Source organism: Rana temporaria, chromosome 5 (assembly GCF_905171775.1).
Source record: "Rana temporaria chromosome 5, aRanTem1.1, whole genome shotgun sequence".
Lineage (NCBI taxonomy): Eukaryota > Metazoa > Chordata > Amphibia > Anura > Ranidae > Rana > Rana temporaria.
Window position 1 is genome coordinate 312,634,864 of NC_053493.1, and position 19,292 is coordinate 312,654,155.

Genomic DNA, 19,292 nt, shown 5'->3' on the forward strand with positions numbered 1-19,292 from the left:
ATTTGATATTAATTATATATTTTTCCTCTGTATTCTGAACGCTGTTTATTTTTTTTAACATGAGACCAGTAGCATAGGACTAGAAACTCCTCCTGGTGATGGGCTGAGAAAGACCTGGTTCATGTGACAGTATGATTATGAAAAGGGTACATTTATTAAAATAAAAACTGGGCCATTTTTCTTCATAAAAATAAGGGGTAATGTAAATTAAACAGTGTGGGCCAGATTCAGAAAGATCAGCGGATCTTTCTGCTGGCGTAATGTAACTCATTTACGTTACGCCGCCGCAAGTTTTTCAGGCAAGTGCTGTATTCACAAAGCACTTGCCTGTAAAGTTGCGGCGGCGTAGCGTAAATCCACCCGGCGGAATTCAAATTTGGCGGGTAGGGGGCGTGTATCATTTAAATGATGCGCGTCCCCGCGCCGACCGAACTGTGCATGCGCCGGCCGTGACTGAATCCCAGTGCGCATGCTCCAAATGATGTCGGCAACTCGTCATGCTTTCGTCGTGAACATAAATTACGTCCAGCCGTATTCGCAAACGACTTACGCAAACGACGTAAAGAATTCTAAACTCGGCGCGGGAACAACGGCCATACTTAACATTAGCTACCCCTCATATATGCCGGAAAAAGCCGAACGCAAACGACGTAAAAAAAAAGCGCCGGGCGGTCGTTCGTTTCTGAATCGGCGTAACTCCTCATTTGCATATTCCTCGCGTAAAAATACGGAAGCGCCACCTAGCGGCCAGCCTGGAATTGCAGCCTAAGGCCGGGTACTCACGACCAAACATGTATGGTGAAAGCGGTCCGTCGGACCGTTTTCACCATGCATGTCTGCCAGAGGGCTTCTGTACGATGGTTGTACACACCATCGTACAGAAGTCCGCGCGTAAACAATACGCGGGGCGTGTCCGCGGTGTCGCCGCGTCGATGACGCGGTGTCGCCGCGACAATGACGCGGCGACGTGGGCGGCCCGCCTTTAAAATGCTTCCACGCATGCGTCAAAGTCATTCGACGCATGCGAGGGACGGCGGGCGCCTGGACATGTACGGTAGGTCTGTACTGACGACCGTACATGTCCGAGCGGGCAGAATTCCAGCGGACTGTTTTAAAACAAGTCCAGGAATATTTGTCTGCTGGGAAAAGGCCCGGCGGGCAAATGTTTGCTGGAATTCGGCCCGCTCGCGCCCACACACGACCAAACATGTCTGCTGAAACTGGCCTGCGGGCCAGTTTCAGCAGACATGTTTGCTCGTGAGTATGGGGCCTAAGACCTGACGGTGTAAAACACTTACACCTGGCGGATCTTAGGGATATCTATGCGTAACTGTCTGATTCTCTGAATCAGTCGCATAGATACGACCGTCGGAACTCTTTCTGAATCCGGCCCTGTGTGTTTATTATCAATTTAGAAACAACAAAATAGCATAATGAGAATTTCCTGACCTTCATCACCATAACAGAAGGCTGACATATGTGGTCCTTTTGTGTAGCTTTCATCTATATCAATGGCATAGTAGAATGTGCTTTGTGTTTATGCTATTTGTTTAAGAACGTCTGTGAAATGGTTTAAAAGTACGCTCCATTCAACACTTGAAAATAAAACCTTGAGATGCATACATGAAGCACAGTTTGGCTTTTCACTACTTTGTTTTTAATTCAAACTTTGCTGTAGTGCACCAGTCCATCCCCTGACACTGGAACATACATGCAAAGTGGGTAAAAGAGAGAGTAAGAAGGGAGGGAGAGATATAGAGAGGGGGGGGGGGAGGAAGGAAGAGAGAAAGAGGGAGAAGAGAAAGGGGGAGGAGAAAGAAAGTTAGAGAGAGAGAGACAGAATATAAAGAAAAAGATGGGGAGAAAGAGAAAGCAGGGAGGGAGAGTATGGGAGCGAGGGAGAGAGAGATCCCAGGGATGGGTGCAGAGGGAGGGAGAGAGATGGAGTAGGAAGAGAGCAAGACGGAAAGGGGAAGAGAGAGGGAAGGGGGGAGAGAGTGGAGGGAAGAGAGAGAGGGACAGGAAAAGAGAGGGAGAAAGGGGAGGAGAAAGAAAGTTAGAGAGAGAGTGGGAGAGAGGGAAGAGAAAGAAAAAGAGAGCAGGGAGGGAGAGTGTGGGAGCAAGGGAGAGAGAGATCCCAGGGATGGGTGCAGAGGAAGAGAGAGAGAGAGAGAGTGAGGAGGGAGAGAGCGAGACGGAAAGGGGGAGAGAGGGGGAAGGGGGGAAGGAGTGGAGGGAAGAGAGGGGGAAGGGGGGAAAGAGTGGAGGGAAGAGAGAGAGGGACAGGAAATGAGAGGGAGAAAGGGAGAGGAGAAAGAAAGTTAGAGAGAGGGGGAGAGAGGGAAGAGAAAGAAAAAGATGGAGAGAAAGAGAAAGCAGGGATGGAGAGTGTGGGAGCGAGGGAGAGAGAGATCCCAGGGATGTGTGCAGAGGGAGGGAGGGAGAGAAAGGGAGGAGGGAGAGTGAGACGGAAAGGGGGAGAGAGAGGGAAGGGGGGAGATCATGGAGGGAAGAGAGAGGGGGGACAGGAAAAGAGAGGGAGAGAGAAAGGGGGAGGAGAAATAAAGGCAGAGAGAGAGGGGAGAGAGGGAAGAGAAAGAAAAAGATGGAGAGAAAGAGAGAGCAGGGAGGGAGAGTGTGGGAGCGAGGGAAAGAGAGATCCCAGGGATGGGTACAGAGGGAGGGAGAAAGAGGGAGGAGGGAGAGAGCGAGACGGAAAGGGGGAGAGAGAGGGAAGGGGGGAAGGAGTGGAGGGAAGAAAGAGAGGGACAGGAAACGAGAGGAAGAAAGGGGGAGGAGAAAGAAAGTTAGAGAGAGAGGGGGAGAGAGGGAAGAGAAAGAAAAAGATGGCGAGAAAGAGAGAGCAGGGAGAGAGAGTGTGGGAGCAAGGGAGAGAGAGAGATCCCATGGATGGGTGCAGAGGGAGGGAGAGAGAGGGAAGAGGAAGAGTGAGACGGGAAGGGGGAGAGAGAGGGAAGGGGGGAGATCATAGAGGGAGAGAGAAAGGGGGAGGAGAAAGAAAGGTAGAGAGAGATGGGGAGAGAGGGAAGAGAAATAAAAAAATGGGGAGAAAGAGAGCAGGGAGGGAGAGTGTGGGAGCGAGGGAGAGAGAGATCCCAGGGATGGGTGCAGAGGGAGGGAGAGAGGGGGAGGAGAGAGAGTGAGACGGGAAGGGGGAGAGAGAGGGAAGGGGGCAGAAAGAGGAGGGAAGAGAGAGAGGGACAGAAATATAGAGGGAGAGAGAATGGGAGAGAGGGAAAGAGAGAGAAGGAGAAGTAGAGAAGAGAGAGACATAGGAAGTGAGAAAGAGAGAGGGAGACAGAAAGAGGAAGAATGAATGGCAGCTTTTCTAACAGGCTCTAGGAAATTAGGAAATCTCCTACTGCCCTTCTACTGAACCTGTAATATAATGTGTGTTGTGGACGCAGCGAATTACAAAAAATAAATAAAAAATAAAGGTACTTTCAAAGGTAAATGTAGCAGACTTTTGTCTTTATGCAGTTTATGTTTCTTGCATAATACCAGTAGCTCACTGAATGCGTTCACCTCTGGTCTACAATAAAAAATAAAAATAAAAAAGTAGTTTATTGAAAATCAGAAAGCGAATAGCCCCTGAAATTTGGTTGCAGCAGGCATCAGCTCTCTTTTTCTTTTGCTTCATACTTTTTATTAACCAAATTTAGTCCCTTGAGAATCAAGAGCTCAACCACTCACAGACAAGTATTCTAAATAAATAAATAAATGATCTGAATTTCAATACTAGATGTCCTCCCAAATTCAGCATGCAGAGGTTCTGCTTTCTTGAGAATACTTTGTATTTTGCACTATTGCGATTTTTGTCAAGGATCTACTTATGTGGTAAATCAATTCTAATCCAATGATATATGTATGTGCAGTACATATAGAAATCAATATGTACATATAACATTCAAAAAAGAAATAAATACAGCGGCAGAACAACTAGCTGTGAAGCTTTCCATTAATATTCACATTTGATTAAATTAATGGGTCATGCTGTGAATGAAAGAATAGTCGCAAGTAAGCTTGTCAAATGTCACTTAATGCATACAAATGCAATAAACACTCAAGTTGTGTTGAAAACACATATACAGAGTGATTGCTTAACCAAAGTAAAAATGAATGAATTGAGTTAACAAATATATAGAGTGATAAAAGGACTTATGACTTACAGCTTTGTAGGTCCTCTTCTGCCCAGCATGCTTCCTAATCTGTTCTCCATTAGGCCCTGTTTCTACATGCATGGAATAGATGATATCGAAGAAATCTTCCACAACAGCCACTCTCCTCAGGGATAACTTTTCTTCAATACCCACTCCATCCTAAATTTGAGAGAAGAAGAAGAATAAGTAGGGGAGACATGCGTTTATACAGCAGAACTGACTGTAACACTTGTACATACACAACATTCATACATAGGACAGCACATGGCTCAAGAAATTTGGACCAACAATCATTGCATACATTATAAATAAATATATACAGTACAGACCAAAAGTTTGGACACACCTTCTCATTCAAAGAGTTTTCTTTATTTTCATGACTATGAAAATTGTAGATTCGCACTGAAGGCATCAAAACTATGAATTAACACATGTGGAATTATACATAACAAAAAAGTGTGAAACAACTGAAAATATATTTCATATTCTAGGTTCTTCAAAGTAGCCACCTTTTGCTTTGATTACTGCTTGGCACACTCTTGGCATTCTCTTGATGAGCTTCAAGAGGTAGTCACCTGGCGCAGCACCCCATCACTCTCCTTCTTGGTCAAATAGCCCTTACACAGCCTGGAGGTGTGTTTGGGGGTCATTGTCCTGTTGAAAAATAAATGATGGTCCAACTAAACGCAAACCAGATGGAATAGCATGCCGCTGCAAGATGCTGTGGTAGCCATGCTGGTTCAGTATGCCTTCAATTTTGAATAAATCCCCAACAGTGTCACCAGCAAAGCACCCCCACACCATCACACCTCCTCCTCCATGCTTCACGGTGGGAACCAGGCATGTAGAGTCCATCCGTTTACCTTTTCTGCGTCGCACAAAGACACAGGGGGTTGGAACCAAAGATCTCAAGTTTGGACTCATCAGACCAAAGCACAGATTTCCACTGGTCTAATGTCCATTCCTTGTGTTCTTTAGCCCAAACAAGTCTCTTCTGCTTGTTGCCTTTCTTTAGCAATGGTTTCCTAGCAGATATTCTACCATGAAGGCCTGATTCACACAGTCTCCTCTTAACAGTTCTAGAGATGTGTCTGCTGCAAAAGGTGGCTACTTTGAAGAACCTAGAATATGAAATATATTTTCAGTTGTTTCACACTTTTTGTTATGTATAATTCCACATGTGTCAATTCATAGTTTTGATGCCTTCAGTGTGAATCTACAATTTTCATAGTCCTGAAAATAAAGAAAACTCTTTGATTGAGAAGGTGTGTCCAAACTTTTGGTCTGTACTGTATATATATATATATATATATATATATATATATATATATATATATATATATATGGAACATGGCAAGAGCAAAAGCAAAGATATCCCTATGATATGGCTTCCCTCTGACATCTAAGAAAGGAAAGAAGAGTCTCCTTGCTGTGGCTCTGAAATAATGAGTTCAATTATTCTAGAATCTCTTGATGACATTCCTGCGAACCACTTATTAGAAAGTATCAAGTGGATCAAGAACAAACATGCATGTAAATAGGTGTATCACTTATTATATGTATAGTTAGCATACTAGGTGTGAGACAACATTGACACCATACACTGAGTGTATTGTCCTATCATCCCCTCCATTAAACTGCTATGACACTTCCTGTAAATACTAAGTATGCAGTCTGAACAATAACTGTCATATTACTGGAGACCAACTCCAGACAAAATGTCTTTGAGCTTTGGATAGAATGGGAACTTCTGGAAATGTGTCTGTGTCCCCTTTGAAAAAAATGTATTAGTCAGATTTAAAATTCTGTCTATGTTCCCATAGAGGAGATTTCTTGTTGATCTTTGTGACACTCGTCCCCTAGACAGGAAATGTCCCTTATGAGGACACAAACAGAAGTATGACTCATATGCAGGCTTCAAACCTGACCCTGTGTAACAGAAAAAAGAAAAAGTTTTTGGCTTGAGTTGAGCTTAAAATTATTGTAAAGTCTTTTTTTTTTTTTTTTTCTATAAAAATAACAAACATGTTATACTTATTTTCTCTGTGCAGTGGATTTGCACAGAACAGCCCAGTTTCTCCTCTTCTCGGGTCCCTCTTCTGTGCTCCTGGCCCCTCCCTCCAGTCGAGTGCCCCTATAGCAAGCCTCTTGCCATGGGGGCACCCAAGCCAAGTCACAGCTCCACGTGTCCAATCGGACCCCGCCTCCTCTCTCGCCTGATTGGCTGACTTTGATTGATTGTGTCTCATCCAATCAGGAAGGAGTGTCTCGGATGGGCGAGACACTCGTGGACATCGCTGGACAGAGATGAGGCTCAGGTAAGTATTACGGGGGGCGAGGGGGGCTGCTGCATACATACGTTTTTTATGTTTAGGCGCATTTACAGGCGTCAAGCGCTTGAGCATTAATTAATTTCATTAGCCAGAATAAATAATTGGTTTTGCCCATTGAAATGAATTAACGCTCAAGCGCTAAACACACAAGCATTACCACATTTAGACACACGTTATTTTATTCTGCCCAAACTCTACTGCTCCTGGTCGCACTGGCAGAGGGTTTTTTCCTGCCTCTAAACTCTCTTGTCGCTAAACACTTCTGTAGCACTACCCCTAGTGTCTTAGCATCCTCATCAGGCTCCACCCAGTGTCAGTGTCACTGGTTGCTAGGAGGCTGTCGGCTGTGAAGCCAACAGCCTCCTTAACAACCAGTAACAGGTGGTGGAGGCAAGGAGGCAGTGGCAACAAACATGCCGACCACTACACAGCTTATAGAGACAGGTCTGTCTCTGTACGTCAAGTTAGAATTGGTCTCAGTTACCTCCATTTTTCTATCTATCTATGGAAGTTTTTATTTTTTAATTTGGTGCAATAAGAGCAACACTTTGTAAAAGTAGTGCTATTAAGAACTACCTGATGCATGTGTCAGTAAAGCTACTAAAAGATACGGCAGAGATTTTGGAATCTAGCACAGGCCATTTTAATGGGCCATACCTCCAGAAAAGTGTTGTTAGGGCTTTATTGAATTCCCCCAAATATGTTCATGATGTATGCTGTCATATGGGTCTGTTCCTGGAAGGTTGTATAAAACTAGGTTAACATAAACATCTGTGCTTTCGAATATATCTGGACTGAATCAATTAAACCATTTTCTCCCAATGGTGTTATTAGGTAATTTCCTCTGTGCATTTCTCATTGCCCGGGGCATTATTAAGTTAAGTACTCTCTTGACCTTTTTATTGTAAGTTGTTTATGGACCCTGTACTTAAATGCACAAATGGTATCCAAATAAAATATTTATAAACTACACATTGTTTATATCTTAGTTATTTTGTATAGCTCAAGAGCCGGTTCACACAGGGTCGACTCGTCAGTCAACTCAGCCACCTGACAAGTCGCGCTCCGCTCTATTCAATGGAACCGTTCTGATAGGAGCAACTCAAGTCGCTCCTACTTAGAAAAAGGTTCTCGTATGACTTTGGTGGCGACTCGGGGGACTTGCATTGACTTCAATACAGAAGTAATTTTGCAAGTCGCCTCTGAAGTCGTCTTGAGATCGCCTTGCCGTGTCGCCCCCGAAGTCGTGCCGCCCCTGTGTGAACCGGCTCTAACACTTAAATGTGCCACTGCACTGCATGGGTTAAATGCTTATTTCTGCATTGGTCTTGAGGATGTCGGGCGCACTCCAACTGCCAGAACATAGGGGAAAAGAGGCTGGGGGACCAGTCTTGCAGCACAGAGGAGCCTGGGGGAGTAGAGGATCAAATAAGTAAAACTGCTTTACTTGGTCCCCTAGATGTAAGGCCCCTTTCACACTGAGGTGTATTTTGGGCGTTTTAGCGCTAAAAATAGCGCATAAATAACGCCTGAAATAATCCTGCCCCAGAATTCTCAATGTGAATGCCACAGGGCTTTCACACTGAGGCAATGCACTGGGGGATGAAAAAAAAAACTCCTGCAAGCAGCATCTTTGGAGCGCTATAGGAGCGGGATGTTTACCACCACCGCACCCCCCATCCCAGTGTGGATGGGGCCTAAATGAATGTTTAACCCTTGCAGTGCAAGGGCAACCCTACTATAAGGGAAGATTTATTTTTCCAGGAGTTCAGCTTTAAAGTCGATCTAAAGATGACATTATGGGGAAGCCCCACAGATGTCTATCAAGTAGTACCTCAAATCGCGCTGACCTTGCTACTTTGAAATCGCGCTACTTCAAGTGAAGTAGCGCGATTTCAAAGTAGCATCAATGTGAACCAGGGCTAAGGCTGGGTTCACACTACTACACTACTTTCATCCTACTTTGCTCTGCTACATTGGTCCTACATTTATCCTACATTGGTCCTACATCCATCCTACTTTCATGAACAGGATACTACTTTGGTCCGACTTCAATGATATTCAATAGGCCTGAAGTAGGATCAATGTAGGACCAAAAGTAGTACAGGGAGAATTTTCAAAGTCGGACCGACTTGTGTAGGACGCTACAAGACGCTCTCATAGGGAAACATTGAACACAGAGCAAAGTAGGATGAAAGTAGTGTAGTAGTGTGAACCCAGCCCTACTGTCAAAGCTTAATTGAGCAATCTGAAGTTAGAAGCTGATTGGTTACTGTGAACAGCTGCACCAGATTCTTTGTGCATTTGTTTTCGAAAATCTCCCCCTATGTGTCATAAACAACTGCTATTTCTGTCTTTTAGAAATACGGTTTTCATCATCCTTTTTTGCATCTCAATGTGGCTGACTGCCTGCAGCCTTTCTTAGCCCCTTTCTGTCTACATGCATGTACTACAACAGTAACTGCATGTTATTTCTCAGGATGGGTTTGCTGATGATGACCAAAGAGGAACATGCCTCAGCACCGATTGCTGGCATCGCCACACAGGGCCATCTTAATAGCACCATGGGCACCTAGGAAAAGTAATGCAGTGGGGCTCTTACCAGCCTGCCCCAATTTATGCACCTACTTCCAAGAAAAAGTATAAATAGTTGATAGAATTAAACATATATTTATTAGTACGTTCAGTAAAATAGATTTTAGACAATTAAACATGCCATAACTGAAAGACTAATCAACACAAAGGGCACAGTACAGGGGGGAAGGCAGAATGGCACAATACTGGGATCAGGAGGGCACATTACAGGTCCTAGGAAGCTGCACAGAACACGGCCATCCCGGGAGAGCTTAATAAAGAGTGTGACTGTCCCATCAAATCCGGGACAGTTTGCAAGTATGATGTAAAGCAAGATTTTCATGGGGCCCCCATGCACCTTGGGCCCCTGGGGTGCCCATGCCTTAAACCCTGGAAGCGCATGTTACATAGTGGGAGATTTACGACAACTAGAGAGTGCAAAATCTGGTACAGCTCTGCATAAAAAACAATCAGCTTCCAGTTTTTATTGCCAAAGCTTAATTGAACAAGCTGAAGTTAGAAGTCGATTGGCTACCATGCACAGCTACACCAGATTGTGAGTGCTCCAGTTTTAGTAAATTTCCCCCCTATAGTGACAATGCAGAAGCACAATTAGAATACAAGGGCAGAGCATTGTCACCCCAAACAAGGACCTTCTTGGCAGGATCGCTTGCTATTAGTTTAAAGTGGATGTAAACCCATTTTTTTTTTTTTTTTTTGCTGTCACAATGTACAGTATAAGATTTCCTATCATATGTGCCCAGTCTTGCCACAAAGAGTTAATCCAGCTCGGAGCAATCCTCTTTTCTTTTTTTAGTGAGATAAATGGACAAACAGGAGAAAACCTTAGTCCTCCTTGCTGTGAATGACAGGTTATTTAGATATCTCATGCACTCCTGAGACAGGCATTATTTTTTAATTCCAACCCCCACTCCTTTTCTGAAGTCATGTGGTTACTTTTCTGGATTTTGACTGGATGTTATTGATCATAGCAGAATCTTGTGTAAGGAATACACAGGAGAAAATGCATATTGACAAGGGGAGTGTAGAGGTGGGCAGGGAGTCTAATGACATCACGACTCCACCCACCGAACTCCAGACAACAGATCCACCCACAGAATCTGCAGTTTTTCAGTTCTAAGGCCTCGTACACACGACCGTTTTCCTCGACCGAATCCATCAAGAAACTTGGTGGCGGAGCTTTTTTGCAGAGGAAAACGGTCGTGTGTATGTTTTTCGTCGAGAAAACTGTCATGGAATTCGACGAGAAAAAAAGAGAACAAGTTCTCTTTTTCCTCGTCGGGAGTTTCAATTTCCTCGTCAGGCTCGTTTACGACGAGAAACACGTTCGTGTGTATGCTTAGAAACCCGCGCATGCTCAGAATAAAGTATGAGATGGGAGCGTGCCTTCGGTAAAAGTAGGGTTTGTAATGGAGATAGCACATTCGTCACGCTGTAACAGACTGAAAAGCGCGAATCGTCTCTCACCAAACTTTTACTTAACACGCAGTAACATGAGATTAGCAAAAGCAGCCCCAAGGGTGGCGCCAGTGGAATCGAACTTCCCCTTTATAGTGCCGTCGTACATGTTGTACGTCACCGTGTTTGAGAACGAGGAGATTTGGTCTTGACAGTGTGTATGCAAAGAAAGCTTGTCAAGATTCTCGACAAGCCTAACAAGGAACTCGTCGAGGAAAACGATGTTTAATTTACGACGAGTTCCTCGGTCGTGTGTATGAGGCCTTATAACAGACAGATTGGGGACATTTGACAGGTAAGGATACATGCAGGAGGCATCTATATCCTTATAGATCACCACTATGGTAGGGCTGCACGATTCTGGTCAAAATGAGAATCATGATTCTTTTGCTTAGACTAAAGATCACGATTCTCTCACGATTCTCAAAAAAAATTATGCCAGAACCCCCCCCCCAAAAAAAAAATTATAATAAATAAACCTGTGATTTATCTGAAAAATATGAATATGAATATGAATATAAAAAGAGACCAGTGATATGTCTATAATGTTAAAGATCATATAACTCGTATGAAAAAAGCAGAATCGAACTTTGATTCTGCTTTTTTCATAGGAGCTATATGGTCTTTAACATTATAGACATATCACTGGTCTCTTTTTTTATAGATCAGAAGCAGTACTGCCAGCAACCATTGGGTGGCGCATGGATACACACAGTTGTACAGAACTGTGAGAAGGCTGAATACATCACAAGCAGTACCGCCGGCAACCACTGGGTGGCGCATGGATACAAACCACTGCAGGCTGCTGACGTCGGTTTTGATATCGGCGGCTTTTGCGTTGCACGCTGGTTACGTAGAACCAGCGGTGAAAACAGAAGAATCGCTGGTCATCCCGCGGGGAGATCGCGGGCGGGGAGAATCGAAATCGCGATTCTCTCCGTGATTAATCGTGCAGCTCTACACTATGGCAGTAGTTTAGAAAGGATGAGAGTGGGTTTACATCCACTTTAATGAAAGCTGAGGCACTGAAGCATCGAAGTGTAAAATTACTTACATTAATGTGTTAAAAATTACATGACATTTTGTGACTTAGGTTTGCATGTGTATGTATGAAATTGCGTTTTTTTCTTCTTTCTACTAGAAGTTGTTAAACACATATTGTACGTATTGTATCGTTTTGTTACATGTCTTGTGCCTATGTGCATTGTGTTTACTCCTTTACGTGATTTTTAACAAACCGCATTCATGAACACATAAACTGTCTTCAAAAGCAAGAAAAAGGCAGCAAGGTGGTTCAAACAAAAACCCAGGACAATAAATGTTTTGTAACAAAGCAGTGGGTTGAGCACCATAGAAATCATTTGACTATATCTTACCATGTGATTTCATTATTTTATACACTGTATTAAGCACAGGTTATAAAATAAAAGCACCTATGGTTTGGATATGATGGTGTTGGCAGCCTTTTATTAGAGCCTGTCATAGTCTTTTTTTTAAATGCATGCCATATATATAATACCTCATATTACACTCACAGGTTTATTTAAGTGTAATGTGTAATCCGCTACAAGCCACAACAACCAATCAACAATGAGTTCTGCCTTACAATGATAAAACATGAAGTTTACGTCTTCTATGTTTAATTATGTGCGATATCGCTACTTTTGCACTTATGGGGGTAGGAGTGGGGGCATTTACTAAAACTGGAGAGAGTAAAATCTGGTGTAGCTACTCATAGAAACCAATCAGCCTCCATGTTTTATTGAACAAGTTAAAGTTACAAGCCGATTGGCTACCATGCACAGCTGCACCAGATTTTGCACTCTCCAATTTTAGCAAATCAACCCCTGTGAAGCCTCGTACACACGACCGAGGAACTCGACGGGCGAAACACATCGTTTTCCTCGTCAAGTTCCTTGTTAGGCTGTCGAGGAACTCGACAAGGCAAGTTTCTCCATTCCCGTCGAGGAAATAGAGAACATGCTCTCTTTTTGGCTCGTCGAGTTTCTCGACAGTTTCCTCGACGAAAATGTACACACGACCAGTTTCCTCGGCAAAAAAATATCTCCCAGCAAGTTTCTTGCTGGTTTTTGCCGAGAAAAACTCGGTCGTGTGTACGAGGCTTGAGCCCGGTTCCATTATTATACAACCAAGGAATTTGTTCTATCCGAGTGCAGGATGTGAATTTGTAGCAGGGGCTGATCATATTTAATTTCCAGGACACACATTTTAAATAGAGCCATATTTGCTTCTTGTAAAGCTTGCAATTACATTTTCCCTCTTTTAGATTGCTTTTAAACTATTTAATCATGCACTGCAGCAAAATTCATATTGAAATTTTCCTTTTAAATGAACTCAAACAATCCAGGGAGCAGTGATCATAGCACAGAAACAATAAAACCCTGTTCCCGGAGTTCTTCTTTACGAAGATCTGTTAACCATTCTCCATTAGCTGTGTAAAAGTGAAAACACCTTGCTAGTATAACATAGGATAAGATTACATATATTAAATTAAAACATAAAACTACTTTTAAAACGTTTCCGCTACTATATTAAACCCAAACAACTCAAGCTAATTTGCAAATATTTTACATTTAGGCTGGGTTCACACCATTGCGAATTGGATGCGGTTTCACTGCATCCAATTCGCAAGAGCAGGAGATTTTGACCAGCTCTCTCTGGGGCCAGTTCACATATCTCTGTGCGTCTTTTGGTCCGTTTCAGGTCCGAATTTAGCTCAAATTCTGACCTGAAAGGGTGAACCGAGACCAGACCCCTGTTGTGAGTCGCATGCAGCTCATATGTGAACCCAGCCTTATTCCTTTCTAGTAATTTCCTTGTAAAAGGTTAAGGAATCATGGGTTTGGAATCAGAAAGGATCCTGCAAACTCACATCTTCTTCTGTTCTTTGACTTTGAGCTGAATACATTAAGGCTGGGTTCACACCATTGCGAACTGAATGTGGTGAATTGGATCCCGGTTCCCCACATCCAATTCACAATAGCAGGAGATTTTGACCAGGTCTCTAGGAAGCTGGTTCACATATACCCACTGCGGCTTCAGTGCGAATTTGCACAGGATCCCTGTGCGTCTTTTGGTCCATTTCAGGTCTGAATTCAACCCAAAATTTGGGCTGAAGTCGGACCTGAAACGGTGAACCAGGACGCTCCGGACCCCTGCTGTGAGCCGCATGCGGCTATGGTGTGAACCCAGCCTTAGAGGTGTATTTCCTGTCTGTCCTTTCTGCGTTTTCAGTATAACCCAAGACATTATTAGCTCTTGCACCGTTTGTATCATTCCCCTATAGCCTAAAAGGAAAATCATAGTATAATCCAACAAAAATGTCTGTATAATAATCTCTGTATTACATTTACTAACAACTATGCAGTGAAAGCGGCAACTTAAACATATACCTGATCAGGTAGTCCTTTGCACCACACTTGCTTGGAATTAGTTTATATAATTTTAGATGTATTCATTTTATTTTATGCAATATTAATAATTGCAAAATGAATGGCCATCTAAATGTATTCTAAGCATTTCCACTTTTTATTTTTTTCCAGTATGGCCTGGGAGACAGTAAGCTTTTCCATTACCTGTGATGTTTCCACATAGCTTAAAAGGGGCCACATGCTATAAAGCGTTTGTTACCATAAAAAAAAGGATTCTGTTTCTTTAAAGCATGTTACACAGCACAGTGCTTGTGCTGTGTAATTTGGCCCCTTCTATCACCTGCAATACCTGGTTGATCCTGCCTGGTTCTTCACTCCCCTCTGTAAACTGACCACGGTTTATGCCTCCATCATCCGCCGTGTCTCCTTTTTTCCTCTTCCCACTCCTCTGTCCTCTCCCCCCTCCTTTCCCTGCCTTTCTGCTCTGTGTCCGTGCCCAGCTCCTCCCCAGCTGCTGAAACTACTATTAATTTTTTAATGTATGCTCTCTGTTTATTATTGTAATCTGCCCGTATCAGTGCCTTATAAAAAAAAAATGCATCTATATAACTGATTTCAGAGCGCCTCTCACTCTAAAACTGGTCAGCTCTCTCCTCCTCCCCTCCTGACTGACATCAGTGGGGGAATCTCGGCCCCGCCCACTGCAGCTGTCAGGTCGAGAAAGCAGAGAGATGGGGAGTCATGTGAGCGCCGAGCAGCGGTCTGAAATCAGGTATATAGCTGCATTTTTTATAAGGCACAGACACTGGGGCAGATTACATTAATAAACAGAGAGGATACTGTCAATTTTACATAGTGGGTTAACAACCACTTTAAGGCTCAACTTTGGTCAGTTCATAAGGATAATGCCTGGGGTCCATCCGCCTGTATATTGTGTCTAACACTTGCTTCATATAGGGAATTTGACAAAGAGGAATACATAACTTAGTCTTCCCTCCCACAGGCTTCCTCCCTGCTTTTTCTGGTTTTTATCACCAGACCCATGAAACAGCTACTCTTCTCTGGTCATGCAGATGTCCTCTTGCCAGTGCCATCATTTACAATGCAGTACCAGAGGTCCTGCATTCTACATGACAATGTTGGGGGCCACCCACATTCCTGCCCCGAAGCACACACCCCCCCATGTTGAGGGCATGTGGCCTAGTAAGGTCCAGGAGGGGGAGTGGAGGAACTTGCTCACCCCCCGTTTCCTGACCTGCCAGGCTGCGTGCTTGGATAAGGATCTGTATGGATTTGGGGGGATGGGGGGGCTCAAGCATTTTTTTTTATTTTGGCGTGGGGTTTCCCCCTCAAGATTCATACCAGACTCAAAGGGCCGGGTATGGTCGGATCAAAGTTGAATCCTGAAGTCACATGGAAGTTGGACAGGAAGTCATAGGGCAAAGTCAGATCGGAAACCGTCCCATTTCCACGTTGGCGCAGTATGAACCCGGCCTCAACTAGCTTTAAATTGCAAAAAGGGATTGAATAGATCAAGGCAACCTACCAACACATGTGCTATTTTAATTAATAAAGGTTGCTTATATCCATTTGATCATATTTGCAATCAAATGGTTGTAATTTCTAAAAAAAACAATGAAATGTAATGTCTTTGATCAATAAGTAAAGCTTGCTTTACACTAGTAGAATTTAGTTTGAAAATTTTCATTGTAAGAATGTTTGTTCGATTTTCTTATTGTTAGTGGAGTCAAATCAATGTTCGTTTCTGACCACCGTGAAAATTCAAAGGAGCAGGATGGAAAGTTTTCCTGGAACAAATTATTTTTTAACAATGTATGTAATTTTGGTTTGGAAAATTATATTCACCCCAAAATCAAATGTTAAAAACAAACATTTTGAAGTACTTTTAAAGGACACTCATCGAATGTACAAATAATTTTTGTATGATTATAGTGTGTTTGTTGTTAGCTTTTCTTTTATCAATGATTGAACAAAGTTTTCCGCATTATAAACCAGGCTTTGATCTGCAATTTTCATACTCTTGCAGTTGTCCAGTGACTCACAGTTAAAAGGAATGCAAATAACTGTGCAGATGCCGATGCATTGTCAGTTAATAGCAGTGGATTTAGACAGAAAAATGAGCAGAGATTTAGATTTTTAATACATACAACCATACAATGCAAACTGAATTATAATACTGTATACACTGTAGATAATGAATATGAATGTTTCTTTCTATGTTACACTTACCAGCAATAACAGAAGAACCGTGGGCTCAGGCCTCGTACACACGACCATTTTCCTCGACAAAATCCATCAAGAAACTTGGTGGCAGAGCTTTTTTGCCGAGGAAAACGGTCGTGTGTATGTTTTTCGTCGAGAAAACTGTCGTGGATCTCGACGAGAAAAAAAGAGAACAAGTTCTCTTTTTTCTCGTCGGGAGTCTCAATTTCCTCGTCGTGGTTCTCCTTGGGCTGGTTTACGACGAGATACACGATCGTGTGTATGATTAGAAACCCGCGCATGCTCAGAATAAGTATGAGACGGGAGCGCACCTGCGGTAAAAGTAGCGTTCGTAATGGAGATAGCACATTCGTCACGCTCTATCAGACTGAAAAGCACGAATCGTCTCTCACCAAACTTTTACTTAACATGCAGTAACATGATATTAGCAAAAGCAGCCCCAAGGGTGGCGCCAGTGGAATCAAACTTCCCCTTTATAGTGCCGTCGTACGTGTTGTACGTCACCGCGTTTGAGAACGACGAGATTTTGTCTTGACAGTGTGTACGCAAAGAAAGCTTGTCAAGTTTCTCGACAAGCCTAACAAGGAACTCGTCGAGGAAAACGATGTTTCTTTTACGACAAGATTCTTGGTCGTGTGTACGAGGCCTAAGACAAAACCCTGCCTATATCAACACCATTTTTACCACCCCTGCCTTTCCTTTATCAGTACAATGCATGCTGCACAATAATGCATTTCTTCAAGCTGAATTCTAGGATACACGTGGGAATCATCCATAAGTGGCATCACATATGTATGAAAAGAAAGCTGCTAATTATTTACAATCCAAGTTAACCCTAACCTTAAAACAGCCATTATCCTCAAACGAACTCTTGATGGTAACTGAAACGTTAACACTTAGGCCTCGTACACACGATAGGATAGCCAGAGGACAACGGTCTGAAGGACCGTTGTCTTAGGTTAACCTATGAGGCTGACTGATGGTCCGTCGTGCGTACACACCATCAGTTAAAAAAACGATTGTGTCAGAACGCGGTGACGTAAAACACAAAGACGTGCTGAAAAAAACGAAGTTCAATGCTTCCAAGCATGCGTCGACTTGATTCTGAGCATGCGCAGGTTTTTAACCGATGCTTTTGCATACTAACGATCGGTTTTGACCTATCGGTTACCAGTCCATAGGTTAAATTTTAAAGCAAGTTCTCATTTTTTTAACCTAAGGTTAAATAACCTATGGGGCCTACACACGATCAGTTTGGACTGATGAAAACGGTCCTTCAGACCGTTGTCATCTGGCTATCCTATCGTGTGTATGAGGCCTAACACTTGACTAACCCTAATTGTAACCCCAGACAATGTAACACCAACCTAATTAACTACTAGCCTAACCCTTAAAATATCTCTTCACTTTAGATACTCCCAAAGTCCTAACCCTTATACCACTAATCCATGAACCTAACTCTTACCTCTAACATTAAATTAACCCCTTTAAGACACTTACTTTATCTGGTGCTGGAAGTAGAGGCATACCAAAAAGGTACCAGTACCCATGTCTGAGGACCAAGAGTGACCAGTCCTATAAATCTACTATTCCTATCTCACCAAGTACTCAAGCAGTTGAAAATCGAATATAGTACCAATACACTATGTCAATCCTTGAATACCATGCCACTTCATCTTAATAACTTTAAAAAAATACATCGAAAAGAAGAAAGGTAAATTGAGTTAAACCAGGAGATGGACTACTATAAATAAACTTTTAGCAATGTCCTTCCTATCCAGGCTTTCAGAGAAGTCTTGTAGTGCCATAGTAACATGTTGTTAGCAGCTAATGTTGCTATAGAGATATCTCTTTGATACAGCATTGATGAGTAGGATAAGGTGATCTATAACAACCCAGAACATTTCATTGCTTTAAACTTAGCTTTAGCCCAACAAGATACAGAGAACTTAATAATTTAATAAATATGCTGTAGAGCTGCACGATTCTGGCTAAAATGAGAATTAATGATTTTTTGCTTAGAATAAAGATCACAATTCTCTCACGATTCTCGCGGTGTAACATCATCTTTCGCATGATACAAAAAAAATCGGGCTAACTTTACTGTTTAGTTTTTTTATTAAAGTGTATCTGCATAAAAATATTGTGTTTCAAAGATCACTGCGCAAATAGAGTGTGACATAAAATATTGCAACAACCGCCATTTTATTCTCTAGGGTCTCTGCTAAAAAAAATATGTAAGTATATGTTTGGGGGTTCCAAGTAATTTTCTAGCAAAACAATACTGATTTTAACTTGAAAGCAACAAGTATCAGAAAAAAAGTTTAGTCTTTACCGTATATACTCGAGTATAAGCCGAGATTTTCAGCACATTTTTTTGTGCTGAAAATGCCCCCCTCGGCTTATACTCGAGTCACTTTCTTGTGCCTGATCTCCTGGACTTTGGGGACCCCGTACCGGCCAGTCGTAGGTTCCCTTGACCCAGAACTTGGCACATGTGTAGACCCATTTCTCCTCTATAAGTGTGCAAAGTTTGTTGTCTGGAGGACCTACGGCTGGGGAGCACTGATTTTTCAAACCCGGCACCCCTTCCATAGACTTCCGTGATTATGCTTATAGACTAACTGACAGTGGGACATTTTTTGTGCCTCACTGACACTGGGGTGTTTTTCCTGTCCCACTGATGCTGGGACAGTTTTCTTGACCCACGGATGTTGGGATGTTTTTTCTTGTTCCTCTGGTTCTGGGGTGTTTTTCCCTTTCCCTGACATCAGGGCATTTTACCTGCAACTGACACTGGACGTTTTCTACAGAAGCTGGGGCATACCTTTTTAAGCCATGCCCAATATTTAGCACATTATAGCCAGACCAACTTTTTGCGGTGGCACAAATGCCTTATCAGTCTAGTTCTGCTACTTCACTGTCCAAAAAAAAGTTTGCTCAGCTCTGGATAAGGTCTTGTGAATCTGACTGTGCTGTCTGGTGGGGGTCCCTGGATCATAAGAGTGGTTGTACAGACTTACAAACCCTTTGCAAATAAACATCTACCATATAGGTTTTTCACCTGTAAATTTCTATTTAGATGCAAC

At 42.8% G+C, this 19,292-nt stretch overlaps 1 protein-coding gene across 2 annotated transcripts in view; it reads right to left on the minus strand.

Annotated features, from left to right (window-relative positions):
• Positions 1-19,292, minus strand: part of NOL4 (nucleolar protein 4) — a 359,633-nt gene that overhangs the window by 168,765 nt on the left and 171,576 nt on the right. For both annotated transcript variants that reach the window (XM_040354134.1, XM_040354133.1), the window contains exon 2: positions 4,191-4,340. In XM_040354134.1, the coding sequence (XP_040210068.1) occupies positions 4,191-4,340 (150 nt within the window). The remainder of the gene's footprint in view (positions 1-4,190; positions 4,341-19,292) is intronic.